At 51.2% G+C, this 17,652-nt stretch overlaps 1 protein-coding gene across 1 annotated transcript in view; it reads left to right on the forward strand.

The window, feature by feature from the left end:
• The window catches only part of IGSF3 (immunoglobulin superfamily member 3), a gene marked incomplete at its 3' end in the record, with an annotated part of 101,907 nt that overhangs the window by 78,073 nt on the left and 6,182 nt on the right, over positions 1-17,652 (forward strand). Inside the window, exons 7-8 of the mRNA XM_080352911.1 lie at positions 15,002-15,412; positions 17,014-17,421. Coding sequence (XP_080209037.1) covers positions 15,002-15,412; positions 17,014-17,421 — 819 coding nt within the window. The remainder of the gene's footprint in view (positions 1-15,001; positions 15,413-17,013; positions 17,422-17,652) is intronic.

A 17,652-nucleotide genomic window follows, 5' to 3' on the forward strand; every position in this document is an offset into this window, starting at 1 on the left:
GTGAAGGATGCTGGCTGTACACATGTGAGAGCTTACAGAGAATTTAGGTATCATGAGGGCATGGTGTTCTTGAATTGGTGATGCATGAAAACTCAGCAGCAGATCTCGAGCTCTGTTATTTCTGTTTCATGGCCTGCTCCTCACTGTTGCACAAGCCGGCACGTGCTGGTTGCACAGGAGGAGGGTTGTGCATGGGTATCGGCACACTGCCTTGTATCGCTTGTGCATGCTCTGCAGGGAGAGGGACCTGCGCTGCTGCGGGGTGAGTGCTGGGTTTTAACTTCTGCAGGCTGGTGCTAGTAGTCTGTTGGGAAGGATTGTGGACCAGACTGGCGAGTGGCTAGATCACCTGTGGCCCTTTTGTGTCCTTAGAATGCAGTGCTCTCTTTTTTTACTTCCATCTCTCGAGCTGTGTGTTATTTCTCAGTGAGCTCATATTGCAGCAAAGGGGGAGGAACAATAAAAGCACGGATCGGTCCATGCCAGCTGCTTCTCCGAAGCCAAAGCTGGCAGGAAACGATGCACAGGAGTGCGGGCTGAGCTTGGAGCAAGCCCCAAGTGCAGGGGTGGAGATTTCTTCCCACCTGCATCCTTGTGTTTGGGGCTCCCCTTCTGCTGTGGTATCTGGCCTGTCTTTGAAACCCAGGTTCTTTCATCCCTGAAAGCTGAAGCTTTCCCCGGGGGCTCACCACTCCTTTATTCTGAGGGTCCACCACCCCTTTCCCTTCTGAAGCCATTGCCTTGCCCTTTGTGTGCTTGCCCCTTTCCAAGGTGAAGAGAACCCCCCTGCAAGCTTTACTAGGCTGATCTGCAGGAGATCAGTCAGGACAGATGTGTCTTGTCCTTGGAGAGGACAGGTGTGGTGACTCCCTGGAGCTTGCTCATTGTGGGCTTTAGGGAATGCAGAGGTGCAGGCGGTTCTTTTTGAACCCAGGTGACCCTGAGAGCATTTGGATTCAGTTTAAGCTGTCAGTGTGAGGATGCTGGCTGAGGAGTACCCCTCACTGCTCTCTGTCCCCTTCCTCATGCAGGGGGGGAACAGTGCCCAGGCCCTGGGTCCAGCTGAGGGAGGAAGGAGATAGATGGATGCATCTGGGTCACAGGGAGACCCAAGGGCTGCCAGGCAGGCTCTGTTCCCAGCTCCTCCTTGGATCTTGCTTCTCCCTGCCAGATTTTCAGGGATGGAGCGGCTGAGACAGGAGGTGCTGTCTGGGAGCAGCGTGTCTGTGCGGTCTACAGGGCTCAGACAAGGGCAGCAGACAGTCTCTGGCGGCATGATGGGACACTGCTGCGATCTGAGCAGGCTGGGACGTCTGGATAGGACTCTTGGCAAGGAGGCTTGAGCAGATTTGTGCTGGTGTATTAAATTGCCTTTGTCCTCAAGTGCATTACAGCACTTATCTTTCCCCTGCAGCGCAAGCTGGGGGTGATTCAGCAGAGCTTTGAGAGGGCCTGGGGTCTGAGCACTGGGGAGTTTATCTAGCAACAGTGGGGTGAAAAAGCAGAGCTGCCACACAAGCAGGAGTTTGTGGCAAAGCCCCCTGAGCACCCCCTCACCCCTTTCATACTCAGACACAAAGCTGCCATCCCAATCTGTATGGCACCCACCTCCCCGTGCCTCTGCGCTCTTCCCACCCCTCCATCCTCATGTTGTCCCTTGGCCAGTGCCTTCATGACTAATCCTGGATCAGGCACATGGGGAGAAGCTGCAGTAGCCTCTATAAATCTGCCCTCTTGCTGCTGGGTTTTTGACAGTAATGAATGTGGGAGGAGAGATGTGGCGGGGGATGATAACGGAGCAGACACCAGAGTGCTGGGCTCCTTGCTGCTTTTTTGTGAGCTAGGCTACAGCAGATTGATTGACCTGGGAGCCGTCGAGCAAACAAGGCAGTCAGGCTCTTCGTTAGATCATTAATTAGCTTCCCGGGCTCTCCAGGGACTGCTTTGTAAAGTTTGGTCTTTTAGGAGCTGTCAAGTTGAAACCATCATGGAGGGAGAGGATGGAGGCTCCTCAGCTGGCCTTGGAGAAGTGGGAGGTTTATCCCTGAACCTTATTTTGGTAGCAGGATGGGTGCAGAGCACTCTGCCTCTTTCCCGACTCACAAGAAACCACCAGTGACAGCAGCCTGATGGTGTTGGGGTAGCAGTGGCCAGAGGAACCTGAAGAGCAGAGAGCTGAGGACCCTTACCTCTTGGTCGAAGCCCATTCCTGGCAGCCACAAAGAGGCTGCTCAGTGTCCTGCTTGTCCTTCCCTCTGAAGACTCGGAGATGGTTGTAACCGCACAGGCTGGGGACTCCGGGAGGATGAGGAGGGGATGAGGCAGAGGAGAATTTGAAAAACAGGCTGCTTTATGGCACGCTTAATGTCCAGAAAGGAGGACTGATTTTCAAACAATTGCCAAGACGCTTGCAGAGTATAAGGAGAGGCTTTCCCCTAACAAATGAAAATCAGATATTACTGTTAGTGCCTTTCTTCCATCTCATTTCTTAGTAATGGCTGCATGTGAGGAGTCCTCTCATGGATGGATTCAAAAGTTGTCTTTTCTACTGTTGGTGTCCAGTAGGGTATTGACCTCTCCCAGACTTTTGAATGGAGGCTCTAACAAGTGTCTTCGAGGGCCACAAAGTGCCTGCTTGAAAACACTTTTTGCTGCTGGCAACAGCCAGCAATAAAGTTAAACAAGGAAAGCTAATGACCTGGAAACTCCCTTACAGAAGTGAAGTCTGGAAATTTAAGTTTACTGCGTGCTTGATCCCAGAGTGCTTTTGCTCTGTAAAATAGCACTGCTTGCCTGCTTTACAGCCGCCTGCTCCATCTGGCAAAGAGTTGTACTCCTGCTTGAGCAATGAAGGAGTTCAAGGAGTGCTCAGGAGAGACAGGAGCCTGTTCAGCAGCAGCCACAACCGCAGCGCAGAGCCGTCTCCTCTCCCCTGGGTGCTCGGGGCCTTGCTGCTTTCCCTTCCTGGTGGGCTCAGATCTGCTGTTCTGCCTCAGAGCTGCTGCTCTTTCCCGTTGGCTTCCAGCACACTGAAGAAACAAAATGAAGGGGTTTGGTGTTATGTGACGCAGGGCTGTCCCCTTGCATAGACCTGCATTAACAACCCACCAGCTGGGGCCTTTTTTCTTTTCCAGGTGGCACAGGTGGGTTTGCTTCTTCCACCTCATATCCATGATAGTCTCCTAACCCTTCACATTTGCCCTGGGGAGCTCTGTCCCCACACTTGTCAGGTCCCCTGGGACAGCTTCCCCACTTAAACTTGCTGCCACCTCCTTGGCACAGTTATTTAACCCAGGATACACCCTGGGGTGTTTTTTTCTCCGCACTTAGCCATCACACTCTGCTTCCAGCATCCCTGTCCACCATCTTCTCCATGTACCATCACTGTCACACACACCCGAGAGCCTCCTCTTCTTGCTCCTGCTGTGTGTTGTATAACATACTCTCTGGTGTTCAGGCACTGCTGCATAAATACAGATTTGAGGAGGAGTTTGATGGAATCATAGACTCCTAAAATATTTTGGGTTGGAAGGAACCTTCAAAGGTCATTTAGTCCAACCCCACTGCCATGAGCAGGGACATCTGCAACTAGATCAGGTTGCTCAGAGCCCCGTCCAGCCTGGCCTGGAATGTCTACAGGAATGGGGCATCAACTACTTCTCTAGGCAACCTGTGCCAGCATTTTACCACTCTCGTAAAAAAATTCCTTCCTCATGTCTAGCCCAAATCTATCCTTTTTTAGTTTAAAACTGTTACCCCTTGCCTTGTGGCAGCAGCCCTGCTAAAAAGTTTATCCCCATCTTTCTTACAGGCCCCTTTTAAGTACTGAAAGGCTGCAATAAGGTCTCTCCAGGGCTTTTCAGCTGTGGGTGTGCATCCATGTGAGGATGCTCTCCCTGCCCCTCTCCTAGCAGGACACTTGCTGTCTGGCCTTGTCAAGCTGACTGTGGTTTTGCATTCAGGGGCATCAGAGAGGTGCTCCACCACATCTCTCAGCTGGGCAAATCTGGCCCAATGCAGATCACATGTGGGCGTGAGGTTACATCGGTGTCTGTAGAGCCGAAGCAACCAGAGCAGATTCCGTCTTGATCTCACAAAAATATTACCATGTGGAAATGAGCCCATCAGTGGGAGCAGCAGGGCAGGGAGCTTGTGCTGGATGCACCAAAGCATTCCCGACCCTGTAGTGAGGATGCTGACACTGACCTAGCAGGGTCTGAGCTGCCTTTCACCTCACCTTGCCTTTGGTTTCCCATCTGGGAGCAGTGATAGTTGGCTCCTCTGCATGTTTGCCCATGAAATGTTTCGCTCAAAGCCAAGCGTGTTGAGCTGGCTGCAGTCAGTTATGTCCGGGACTTCCCTTGGGGCTTTAGCCTGCAAAATGAACACAAGGCTATAACCTGAGAAGCTGGATTTTAAGTGTGTGAAGCATCTCGGATGCATTGCACAAGGGTGAAGGAGGTGAGATTGCATCCTTGCATCTGGTGGGACCCTGCTCTGTGTGAGCCCATTGATCTTGCCGTGGGCACTCATGATCTTCAGCCCCTGAACAAGACTGACAATGCCAGGAGACCTGGGCTGTGTGCAGAATATGCTGCTCTGTTCAAGTAAACTCTCTTCATGGTTACTTTTTTAGGAGTAATTTTTTCACTTCGATTTCAAAGCACTCTCTGCTTCTCTCTTTGATATCTCCTGAGCAGTTTTCCATTCCCATTTGCAGCATGAATATACAGAACCACGGTGTCAGCCTGTTTGCAGTCTGTGCACATGCAGTTTCTTTGATGTTGTCTTGCACGTCTTCTCTCCACACACTTTAGCTTCTCATCGATTCCCTGTTTGCACTCTGTGGACTGAAATACTTTGCAGTGAACAGCACTTAGACATTGTCCGTCTGTAAAGCTGTGTGCATTCGTTAACGTCCTTGAAGTTTTCAAAAGCACAAGTCAGCCTGGGCAGCCCCTGGGGGAGAGGGAGCACTGGTGATAAACAGGTTTCCAGACAGATGTTGACCACTGTTCTCCTTCCCTAGTCTGTTCATGGAGCCCCAGCTCCTCCACTGCCCTGCTGATCTCCACAAGGTGAGCAGCCCCAGGGCCAGCAGGCTCAGTGCTGCAGCAGCACAATTTTTCTCTTGCTGTGTTCTCAGCCCTCCAGTGAGTGGTACCCAACCCAGATGTCCCTCTCTCCATGCCTGAGCAGCAGCTCTGGTTGTCTATCCGTGTGCATGGGACTTGTACCATTTTTCTACCTTCTGCATCGTGTGGGATGCTTCCCCTCAGACAAGAAACTACATATTCCCAGTCAGTCCTTTGCACAGACAGGCTGTGTCCTGTTTTGAGAACAACAGTGCTGAACGGCCAGGCAGAGAGATGATCCAGCCTCAAGCACTGTGAATCTCTTGCCTCTGGCCTTCCGGAGCATTGATTTGCCTGATGGTCTGGGGTTGTCTTCTGCTGTCTGGACACAATGGTTTTGCTCTTCAGTGCAACAGTGATCTGCATAGCCAGGTGGTGCAGCAATTCCCAGGTAAAGGAAGTAACTTCAGTAAAATACAAGGCAACCATTTCTTCCCATGGCAGTTTTACCTTGTGAAATTAATAACTCCGTGTCAGCAGAATAAATGAGGGTGATTTTTATCTGAATGCTTTTTCAGAACTTTAATTCATAAGGGGCTGGTTATTTTGGGGTTTCTACCTGTTCTGGCACAGGTCAAAGACTAAATCCTGGGTTCATTGAACCTGTGATCTGTTTCTTTATGCAAAATGGCAGACTCTTGACACGCAGAACCCATGGCTCTGAGTTTTTATCTTAACATGTGTGCATAAAAGTTGGCTCCCAGGGCCATCTTACTTGCTTAAATAGGAATTTACGGTGCTGTTAAAGAACATTCCTACAGTTTTCCCTGTCCCGTTTAATAGAGAACCAGAGAGTACAGATAGTGATGGATCTGTTTCCCATCCTGCTGTAATACTTCCTCAGTCTGTAAGAAGTCTGAGAAGGCAATTTATTGAGAAACAACAGATGGCTCATTTCATTTGGTTGTTCTTCCACACAGCAGACAAATCCTCCAGTTAATTTATGGAGGCAGCAGCATTGTGAGCGCTTAGGGTGCAAGTGGAGCTGATCCAGCACTTGGCTGCACAGAGGGGAGGTGATGGTCCTTATCCCTGACATGTGCTGCTGGCTTCATGGTGTCCTGTCCCATTCCTTGTGCCAGCATCAGTCCAGCTGTGAGCCAGCTCAGTTTACTAAACCTGCAGAAGATTAACCCAGTGGAAAGAATAGTTAAAGGTGAGGGGAGCGAGTGAGCTCTTGGATGGTTATTCAGCTGGGTCCTCCTCAGGGGACTTCATCTTTGCACAGAGGGCAGCACTGACAACCTGGGGCTGGCAGTGCTAGCACAGGCACCATCCCAAAGACCTCATGATCCTGCCTGAAGTCTGTTTGGGAAGCTTGTGCTCTGGACAGCAAGAAAATGACATTTCATACCACCCTCAGCATCTCATCTCTGTGTGGCAGCCAGATTTTCAGCAGTAGCCTCTGAGTCAAATGCAGGGCATGCCAGAGCCAGCCCCATGCTACAGGGTACAGCGGTACTCTAACATGCACCTACACAAACTTCTCAGGTGTCTTTCTGGAAATTTGGCTATTGATGGCCAGCCTCCGTAATGAGACGAGAGTTTGTGTGTGGTGCTGCCGTATGTGTTCTAACTTGCTCTTCAAGTACATTTAATTACTTTTTTTCCTAATTGATGTAGCGCTCTTTTGTTTGGAATCATTCTGACGAGGGGTTGATTAAATGTCTTGGTATGTTATTTTTTTATTTCTTTATCCTCCGTGGCTGAAGTTTGGTACTGAATTTGTCTCCCAGTGATCGTATCTCCATATTTTAATTTACAAGTGATCAGTGAGCCGTGTATTGTTTTCTGACAGCAGGCACAACTCAAGCTGGGAATCTTTTATTCTTCCCTCCCCTCGTCTTTCTCCTGCAGAACTTTTTGCATTCATTTCTTTAGTGTTTGGCAGGAAGGTTTCTGGTTTTAGGTTTGTGGGGTGCTCTGCTTTGGGGTATATTTGTTTCTTGCTGTCCTTCAGAGAGACATGGTTTCTCTTCCTTAGGGAAGCTCTGGCTTTTACCAGGCCTGCCTTATGTCCCAGCTGGTGGTTTCTGGCTTATCCGTGGCCAGACCTTGGAGGCTGTGGGCTTCCCAGCTTTGTCCATCCCTGCAGCTACACACCACAGCGCCTTTTCCATATATGCTAATGGATGTATGGCTTCTGGGCTTCAAAAAGACTTTCTGGGTCACATATGTGTGCTTCCCCGAGGCCCTGCTTAGTTACCTGCTGATTAGTTACCTGCTCCGCAGACTCCGACATGGCGTGGCTGGTAATCCCACGCTGTCCCATAGCTGAGCAGATGTCCTTGTCACCACTTGCAGTCTTCGTGCCACAGCATGAGACGTGCAGCGATGGACTTGACCTGCTACCTATGTGTTTGGTAGGTCAACAGGCTGACTGTGCTGCTTCTGGGGAGAGGGGAGACATCGGGCTGCTCGTCAGTACGTTTGGCTGATGTGGTGCTCACCTTCTGTGAGGCTGAAGCTGGCAGGGACACAATGGAGCAGCTGGGTCCACCAAAGGGTTTGAGGAGAGATTCTGCTTTGCCACAGCACCCTGTGGTAGCATTTTGAGGGCATTGAGCTGTGCTTCCCTGAGCTGCAGTGGTACAGTGTGCTTCAGGGCATGTGCCTATGCTTGGGGCTGAATTTTGGGCTGTGGCTGTTGGAATGGCTGATGGTCAGCAGGGATGTGCACAGCTATTTAAGTACCCAGCTCCTCTTGCTGCAGCAGGCTTTGAGGCTGAGGAACATCTGTGTCTGCTGGGCAATGGACTTTGTGGCAACCTGCTGAGCGTATTGAAATGGGGGCCACTTAGTGGTTTATTCCTGGCCTCTTTCTCTCCGCAGGAGGAGATGGGTCACAGCCAGCTCCTAGTCTTGCTCCTGGGGCTGGGAGCACTCACCGGTCCGCGCTGCAGGAAGCACGATTTCCAGCATTCACACAAAGAACAGTAAATTTGGGAGAGAAGTGTCAAGTTGCTGATTTTTAGAGAGCAGACTGGGATTAACAGCCTGTCTCATTGCAAACAGACGGTACTGTGCCTGCGAGGGGGGAGGGGGAAAAGAAGGTGACCCACATCCATCTAGACTAGCAGTCATTTGGTTTGGTGGCTTGTTCAGGCACCTGTGTTATCTATACCAGAAGGAAGGAACGTGAAAAGTGAGGATTTAGTTTTACAAAATTAGTAGGCTACAGAGATTGCAGGAAGACCTGCAAAGATGGGAAAGCTCAAGCTGTGGATCCTTATTGCTGCTGCCGACAGACATGTATTCTGCTTTTGTTTGCATGCTCATCCCAGAGCAGCCTGCAACCAGGACCTCAGCAGTATGGGAACCATAGAAACTTTTGGTATTGCTCTGAAACCAGCACTGCTGAAGGTCAAGACATCAGGCTGGTGTTGAAAGTCAAATCTTTGGCTCTTTTGTCTGCCCACTTGGGAGGGGGCAGCAGCTGAGCCTTCCTCAGGAAAGGGTTAACATTGTCTCTCCTTCCCATAGAGCTGCTCTCCCAGTAATTCAATCATGTCAGCCTGTTTGCAGGCAATAATTCATTGTTATAGGAACACTACAGTAAAGTGACAAGTTAATAATGGCAGTAATAATGGCAGGCAAAGTCTAATACTATTTCCCTTTCTCCTGCTCTTGTTGCACCAGCAGCCTCCCATGTTGGCTAATGCAATTTGCAACCTCGTTAATCCAGTTTCAGGAGGAATTGTGTTCTGTTAAAAGAAAATAACAGGAGTCAGGAGCTGTGCTGCCATGTTCGTGCCATCTCCAGGGAGGCTGCCCCAGCACTGGAAGTCTTTGTCTTTATTTTGATGATTTCTATGCCACGGTTAAGCCTAATGAGCAAGGTCCTCCTAAGAACGTCTCGTCTTCCTCCCTTCTGTGAATGCCTTTCCTCTGATGCCTCTTCTCTGAAAGGGCTCACACATCTTTCCCTTTTGAACGCTGATTTGCTCACGGCTAACCTCGCAAACCTCACCCACTCCTGCCCACGCTGAGTCAGGAGGCTGCGTGTGTTTGCTTGACTCTCGTTACCTCAGTTCCCCATGGTCATTAATGTGGGTGTCCCTGCAGTGTGTGTGGAGGCAGAGGAGGCTCTTCAGCCCTGCTCTGGGGAAGGCAGAAGATCTGAGCGTTAGTGCATGTCTCAGCCTGTGGCAGGGAAGTCTCCCCAATCCCAGGCAAGCATCCCCCAGGAGGAATTTGGGCATCAAGTGCATTTTGGGCCCTAGTGAGGGAAATGGTGAGGCACCTTTGAGTGGTGACTGCAGGCTGGGGGGTGTGTTTGTGCCAGGAGTTCAGCCAGTACCCTTCAGGGTTGTATGCTGAGGGGGTCAGGGAGGAATGTGCTCATAGAATCATAGAATAATTTGGGTTGGAAGAGACCCTCAGGATCATCGACTCCAACCATAACCTAACTCTAGCACTAAACCATGTCCCTGAGAACCTCATCTAAATGCCTTTTAAACATCTCCAGGGATGGTAGCTCCACCGCTTCCCTGGGCAGCCTGTTCCAATGCCTGACAACACTTTCCGTGAAAAATTTTTCCTAATATCCAAATCTAAACCTCCCTAGGCACAACTTGAGACCATTTCCTCTTATGCTATCACTTCCTCACAGGAAGAGGCACCTTGCGGCCATGCTCCTGGAAATGAGTCTCTCCTGATCAGCCTGCTAAAGCTTGTGTCTGGTATTAAACCATGTCTGGTTTCAGGTTGGGTTGGCCCCATTTCTGCTCCACACACACCCTTCAGCACAGTGAGGTCTTAGTGGAGGCTTTTAAAAGTAGGACATTCCCTAGGAAAACTTTTTGCAATGCTTCATCAGTTTCTCCAGGCTAGAGTGTCTTCTGGAGGAGCTCTCCCCAGAGGGCAGCAGCCTCCAAAGTGGGACACAACAGCCCTTGCCGCCTCCCTCCTGTGGTGACAGGGCTCCCCGGGGACTCTGTGCGCTGGTGGTGACTGTCCTCCTGCCCACCCTTTCTGCACTGTGGCCACTGGCTCATGCAGAGCTGGCTCCTTCCCTGGCTGGCAGCCACCTCCTCCTTTGCGGCAGGGCAGCATGCTGGGTTTTGGGGGGGGCTTTTTTAAGGGGAGGGTGTCAGCTGCATTTAAACATCACTGTTCCCACGACTTGGTAACAGAGGCTCACCCAGTGGGAAGTAAAATCTTGTTGTATGTTCTTGCTGCCTACAAGGGAAGATGATGTAAGGAGTCCAAGACAGAGCATCTTTTTATCACAGCATTATTAGGTACAGATTGCAAAGTGCTTTAGTAAAGGTAAGTGTTGTAACCCCCTGCTTGATGATTAGCAAACAGAGGGGAGGGAGCCAAGTGGCTTCACCACAGCAGCAAGTCAGCAGAAAAGCTGTGAATCACTTCGCTGCCTCTGTCCTCCTTCTCTGATGGTTGCTTTCCCTTCCTCCCAAATATTTGTATTACTGTGCTTATCACATGCCCAGCTTGAGGAGACTGATTGCCTGCTTGATGGTGTGTGGAAAAACCCCTGCCATATCATGTATCATATATCAGATATATCAGTGTGTAAAGTACTTCACCATGTTGTAGCCTGCTGTGGTTGTAAGGTGTGTCAAACCAGTCCCTCCAGCCCAGAGATACAAGCTTTGAGGACCAGAGGCTGTATCCTGAGACAATGTGTGTCCCTGCAGATGAGTGGGGACATTTTCCCCAGCCTGGCAATTAGTGCAAAGGGACCGTGATGCTGGAAGATGGTCTGTGAAGTGTCTTACTAGACACTTCATGGGCTTGCCATGGACACCTGGTATCTCTGCCAGCCTCTTCCACCGCAAAAGGGTTCCCCAAGTACTGGCTGGGCTCCATCACAAGTCATCACCCGTTGAACCTTCTGGAACACCTCCAGCAGATGTGGCAGGATATCCTCAGTGGTATGAGAAAGCCTCTCCGTGCCGTCAGAGAGCTGGTGGCTTCTGTCCCTTCTGAGCCCCACTCAAGCACCACAGCAGAGTTCAGCACCTGCAGATGTTCTTCACACAGGCTGCATGACTTCACAGGGTCTGGGAGACCAGGCTGGCTTAAAAATAAATGGGAAGTTGTAACCATGACTTGTTGCCAGTGTAAACTGAAAGCCTTAATAGCATATGTAGGGCCAATTACAGTACATCAAGGTATGATATCCTCTTTACTGGCACCCTCCAGGGAGCCAGGAGACATTGTGGCAACAGGATTACAGTTTGCAGATGAAATGCATGATTACTTCACCTAGACACATGCACCTGTTTCCCTCACTGAGCAGATGTTTAGGAGGCTGTTAAGATAAGAACATCAGCCTCTTGACAACACCACAGAAAATGCCATGTAACTGTGCCTGTTCACATCGCTGCACCCACTGCCACCACTGCTTGACAGAGTGCTGGAGCAGCCCTGCCCTGGCACACCGAAACCCAGCCCCTGGGGCGGACTGGGTCAACTCAGCATTTAAGGCCAAGCCCTTTCCTGGCTCCTTGCCCAGGCAAATCCCCAAGCCAGGAAAGGGAGTTTCCTCTGTGTCAGGAGAGTGAGGTTTGGCTGGCTCAGTGCCTGGGGTGTCAGTCTTCTTGCAATCTCACTCATGCACCAGCAGCTATGATCATTTCCATGTCATGGGAGGTGCCTTTAAACATGACCTGGCAAGTTGCACCAGGCATAGTGAGACCTGCTTTGTGCTAGAGTAGACATCACCACAGTGGAAAGAGGTGGACTCCCTGGCTTTGTATTGTACCATCACCCTGGACTACTAACTTCAGGACTTACTGTAGGGGGTTTTTCCCTTTTAAATAATTTTTCCTAAATGCAAAATGAACCTTTTAGATTAGCTTGTGTATCTGTGAATGGTGGCTGATGGTCATCCCAGTGGGAGAGCAGAAGTGTGAGCAGCCCCGCAAAGTCTGCCTCAACCAGACTGTGGGCAGAGGATCTCTGCCCGGCATGAGCAAGCAAACCAGCCTGCAGCTCAGAGGTGAAGCTGCCCCGATGTAACCTGTGAGCCACAGCATTTCCAACTCAGTGGTTTTCAACCTGCGTTCTTTAAAAGCCGTGAATTATTTCTGTGGGATCTGCAAAAGGGATCTGCTGTTCATAAATTGGAAAAGACTGAGAATGTCCTCTCTAATTCTGTGGGAGTGAAACAAAACCTGCACTTGGATCTTCTGTGGTGTGCCTCTGTTAGGAAAATAAGTCATGTTAGATGAGAAGTGCATTGGCAGGGTTGTCATTATGTACCGCCGACACCTCTAATCTAGATGAAACTTTGTACATGGTGTTACGAACCTGTGCAAGCGCCTGCAGTCTAGGAAAGGGAAGACCTGTAATTCCCTGCCAGGGCTTGCTGCCTCGACTGATAGAGGCAGTAGAAACAATAATCTCATCAAGATTTGGAGGGCTCTGTGCATGTGTGGGCAAATTCCTGAACACTAGTGACTGCCAAGGAGGGCTAGGAGCACTAGGGTGTGCATGTGGAATTTAAGATCTCATTTTTGGCTGAACTAATAAGATTTCTTCCTCATCACCCTCGCCTCACACCATGCAAGAGCCAGTGAATGGCCTCCAGGGTCCACACTGTTTGTACGCAGGGAGAATTGCCATGATTATGGTCTGGGAGCAAACCCTCACCCCTCCAGTGAAATACATCCGTCACGTGCGAGGTACAGGTGTGTTGCCCCAAACACTTGTCTTAAAAATACTCCGTGCCTTAAAAATACTCCTCGTTTTCATCTCCCGGAGGTGCTGCGATGTGGGAAGAACACTGGGAGGGATGCTTGCATCTCGGCAGCTCCGGTCTGCGTGTACCCACGCTCCTCGCTCTGTGCGTGTGTGTGTGTGTGTATTGATATTGAGCAACCCCGCCACACATAGCGTGTGTGTATATACTGCATTTTAATAGATATAGGGCTGCTGACTTAACATACACAGTTGCTATAGAAACAGAGGTTTCCTTAGTAACGGTTGCAGAAAATAATCCAGTACCAATTAAAAATAAACTGTTTGGAAAGGGGGCTGGGGGAGAAAGGAAGCTGCTGAGAATCACCTTCTCCTTTATTGGTTCATCTCCCAGGGACTCAGAAGATTGATTAATGCTTGAAATAACCTTTCTTAACCAACAGCGAGCCAAAAAGGTGGGATGAGTGTGGGTGGGGTGGCTAAGGCTGCCATCCTGAAGTGAAACAAAGGGAAAGGAGTGTGTCTGAGGTACAGCAGAAATACAACAGGGTGATGCTAAATCTCTCCATTAGGCTGAAGTCGTTGGGGAGGAAAACCAAGGCACCGTTTCCCTCCTTCCCTTCCTCCGCTGTCTGTGTACCATACCCATAACACAGCCATCGAGTCTTTATTAGCATACTGATTAAAGCCACAGGCAGTCCAGGCTCCAGGGGAACATCTAATGCGTTACCAGGATGTCTATCTCAGATGCTGTGTTAGAGCAGAAAGCATCACTGCAGTGGGGGTTCATTCCTCCCATTTGATGTTGTTTGCCTGTGCCCATCCTCTCCCTCAGCCCTGTCGCTTGTCACTTGTGCCGACAGGCATCTGAGACCCTGGGGCTCAGGGCAAGCTGGAAGCAAAGCATGATGCAGAGCAAGGAGCCCATGCCTTGGTGAGAGTGAGGACGCAACGCCGCTTCCCTGCAAACACAGGATGCGTGGGACAGGTTTCCAGGCTGCAGATGCGCACAGCTCCCCTGACAGCCTCCAGTCCTTCATACCTGGGGTGCCACACTTCTGTTGTGCCCAGGGCGCTCACTAGGTGTTGTTAGGAGATTTTCCAGCTGTCAGCAGAATCCCTTCACCTGATGGAAAGACAGCGAGCCCCCTTGCAGAGGGAAGTCGCTGTGTGAGGAGAGGCGAAGGAGGAGAGATGGTGGCAGACCTGCTGGGAGGAGCGGAGTGCCTGGCTGGGAGCTGCTGCTTTCCTTGGGTCTGTAGCTGGCAGGGCTGCAGGGCACACCAAGCGTAAGTGTCACAGAAGGACACTTCGTGTCCTTTCCTGAAGATGCGAATGCCCTGGGTCAAGGCTTGGGCAACAGGTACAGCCTGAGCAGCAGCAGGGGAGGCTTTCTCTCCTGCTCCTGCAGGGAGACAGGAGTCAGAAACCCATGTCCCTGTCTCCTTGCAGGGACAAGAGCTAATGACATTGCCATGTCATCCGCGGCGCTGTGACCGCTTATCTACCTGCATGGGAGCCGCAGTCACACTTGGGAAGCCAAGAGAGGTGGCACGCCTGTGGCTTTTCTGGGCTGTGTGGTCTGTGGTGGACCTGGACCAGATCTCCTGGCTACTGGAGCAGAGCTTGCTCCCTGCTGATCCTTTCCAGTCTGCTGCTCTTTCTTCTTTTCCAGTTGTGCTTGTGTGTGCTCCCCTAGCTATTGCGTGTCTGTGGGTTACATGTCACTGGGATGGCTGGCATGTGACAGCAGCAGAGTCTTGTTTAATTCACTCTTCCTGGAAATGGTTTTCTCTGGAACTAGTCAACAGCTTGTTGCCCTGAGCTGCAAGTGGTATGATTTCACCATGAAAAAACCCACTGAGGTTGGGCGTAGCCTTCTTGCTAGGTTTGGTGCCTTAGACTACAGTGAATTAAGAAAGAGAACCTTTTAAAGGACAAACTGTGAAAAAGCAGCATCTTGCTGAGGGACACAGTGGGAGGACCTGGGAATAGAGGGCAGGTGAAAGAAGAGAGAAGAGTTGGTAGAACAACATCAGAATGCCTTTATCCTGAGGGTCTGGTGCAAGTGGGACACAGGCAAGACCAGCTGTGCCTGCAGCTGGGATAGGACTTTCTGGTCCTCCCAAAAAGAAAGGAATGTTTTTCCCATGTTAATGACCCACCTCTCCTCATCCTTATCCATTCCTCCCTCACAGTGACCAAGCTGCAGGTGAGCAAGTCAAAGCGGAGCATCACTCTGGTGGAAAACCGCCCCATCCCCCTCAACTGCTCGGTGAAATCCCAGACCAGCCCCGACTCGCACTTTGCCGTGCTGTGGTACGTCCACAAGCCCTCTGACGCTGATGGCAAGCTCATCCTGAAGACCACCCACAGCTCAGCCTTCGAGTACGGCACCTACGCAGAGGAGGAGGGGCTGCGGGGCCGGCTGCAGTTCGAGCGCTCGGCGTCCGGGGGGCTGTTCAGCCTGACGGTGCAACGGGCAGAGGTCCGAGACAGCGGCAGCTACTACTGCCACGTGGAGGAGTGGCTGCTCAGCCCCAACCACGCCTGGTACAAGCTGGCGGAGGAGGTGTCCGGGCGGACGGAGGTCACTGTCAAACAGCCAGGTACCACATGCCACGCCAGTGGGGTCCTATCAGCATCGGCTCCTGTGCATGGCTTGTGAGCTCGCTGAGCTTTTCTGGGGCAACAGGGATCCTCTGCTCTTCTTTCTGCTACAGCCTTCTCACTCCCTCCTTGCATCCTCCTGCCTGCATGGCCCTGCATGAAGAGGGATGTTTTCTCCCTTTGATGTCACCCTTCTCCATTGAGGCTGGGTTGACATGCATTTCAGTGTCCCCACATGAAGGTTGTCCATCCCTCACAGTCTAGCAGCAGTGTCCCCACATGAAGGTTGTCCATCCCTCACAGTCTAGCAGGCCGCTGTATCCAGCCAGGGTTCCTTATCCTCAAGAGCATCGTGTAGCAAGAGTGTCGACTAGCGACCTGCTCAGAGAGAAACGGTGCATGCCTGCCTGAGAAAGCATTTTTATGTTTTGCACATAGTTTTATTTTACTCCGTGCCCATATCCTGTCAGGCGCAGGGAGCCTTGTCTCATTTCCCTCTGTGCTGTGCATATGAGATGTGAGTAACAAGTTTAATGAGGTGGGGAACTGGCTGCCAGGAAAAGAGAAATCTGCTCTGCTGGTGGTTTCTGTGGCACCTGACATCACTGGTAAAAGTGGGCTGAGGGAGGAGCAGAAGAGGGCCCTCACGAGCTGGGGACCACCTGGATAGCACAACTGGACAATGCTTAATGCATATACTCTGTCTAGATTGGGCTGGCTAGACACAAGCTCTATGTATGGGAGTGCAAGGGGGATATTGAATATGGGCCCCAGCACAGCTTTGCCTGGTTGCCCAGGCCAGACTGCACCGCTCGCTGCTGGTCTCAGCTCCCCGTTTCTTTCTGCAAAATCCCGAGATGGCTGTGGGATGGTCAGGGAGGGGGGAGCTGTGATCTGCCCCCTCTTTTGCATCACCTGCCTCCGTCTGGGAAGTACAGTGCCCATCGCTTGCTGCAGCGGCTGTACCAGGGAAGTCCAGACTTTGCCCCTGGAAAAGAAGTTATGAAGGAGTTAGGAGTGTCTGACACGTCATTTCACATAAAAGAGCTGATTACAGTCACCCCCCATTGTGTATCAATGAAATCGTGGAGCAAAAACCAGGGACATTCCCAAGGCAGCAAAACACTGTGTGTGACTTTGCCCTCATGCCACTTCTCGTTTTGCAGTGGTGGTTCCTTATAATCAGCCGCCCGTTCTCCCCCTTGCTTTTTCCCCTTTTCCCACAACAAAAGGGCTTACTGGTCAGAGTATGACCAAGCTACTGCCCTGCCCCAGGAGGAGGATGAGAAAAGATTGAGGTGTGACCTCACTTCACAAGGTGTCTGTGCGCTTAGTATCCCAGAGTCCTACTTGGAGATGGTGTGTTTCTAGTTCCCAGTGCTAAATGGGGAGTTGTTGGTGACTAGCCTGAGATTGTCAGAAGACCATAAAAACCATAAGTCCTATTTTCTTTTCCTCTTCATTTTTTTTCCCCCATTTTTTTTTTCCTGTCTTGCCTTGTTTCTTTGATCACACCTCAGGATTGTGGCCATGCGGGAAGCGCTTGTGGGGAGACAAAGGGCCTCCATCACCTTGCATTTCTAATGGCCTTTTCCCATAGATAACCGTCTGCAGGTGAACCAGACCCACAAGAACATCACAGTGCTGGAGAACCAGTGGGTGACCTTGGAGTGCCTGGTCAGCAGCCGGACCAGCCCCTCATCCCAGCTGGCAGTGGAGTGGTATGTGTGGCGGCCGGGCCACCCGGAGAAGGAGGCGGTGGCCCGGCTGAGCCGGCAGAACATCCTGCGCTACGGAGACGTGGTGGCGCTGGGCGACCTGCGGAGCCGGCTGCACCTGGAGAGCCCATCCCCGGGCCTCTACCTCCTCTCCATCCAAAATGCCACCGTGCGGGACAGCGGGGCCTACAACTGCCGTGTGGAGGAGTGGCTCCTCGACCCCAGCGACCGCTGGTACAAGCGGGCAGAGGACATCTCTGGGCTCATCACCCTCACTGTCAAGCAGCCAGGTGAGGAGGGTCTCGTGCTGACAGCTTTGAGCAGCACTCTGCCCTTGTGGACAAAACATGGGTCATCATCTGTCTGTCATAGACAGTGTGTCCGGGCAGAGGGCAGGACTGCTGCACTGCAGACCATGCTGATGCTTTCTTGCATGTCTTCTTGGGTGCACCCTTGCTTTTCTGGAAGAAGCATAGAGCAAGTCCTGCAAACACAGCTAGATGGGCTTTGGGATTTTCTCA

This window comes from Nesoenas mayeri, assembly GCF_963082525.1.
Source record: "Nesoenas mayeri genome assembly, chromosome: 1".
Taxonomy (NCBI): domain Eukaryota; kingdom Metazoa; phylum Chordata; class Aves; order Columbiformes; family Columbidae; genus Nesoenas; species Nesoenas mayeri.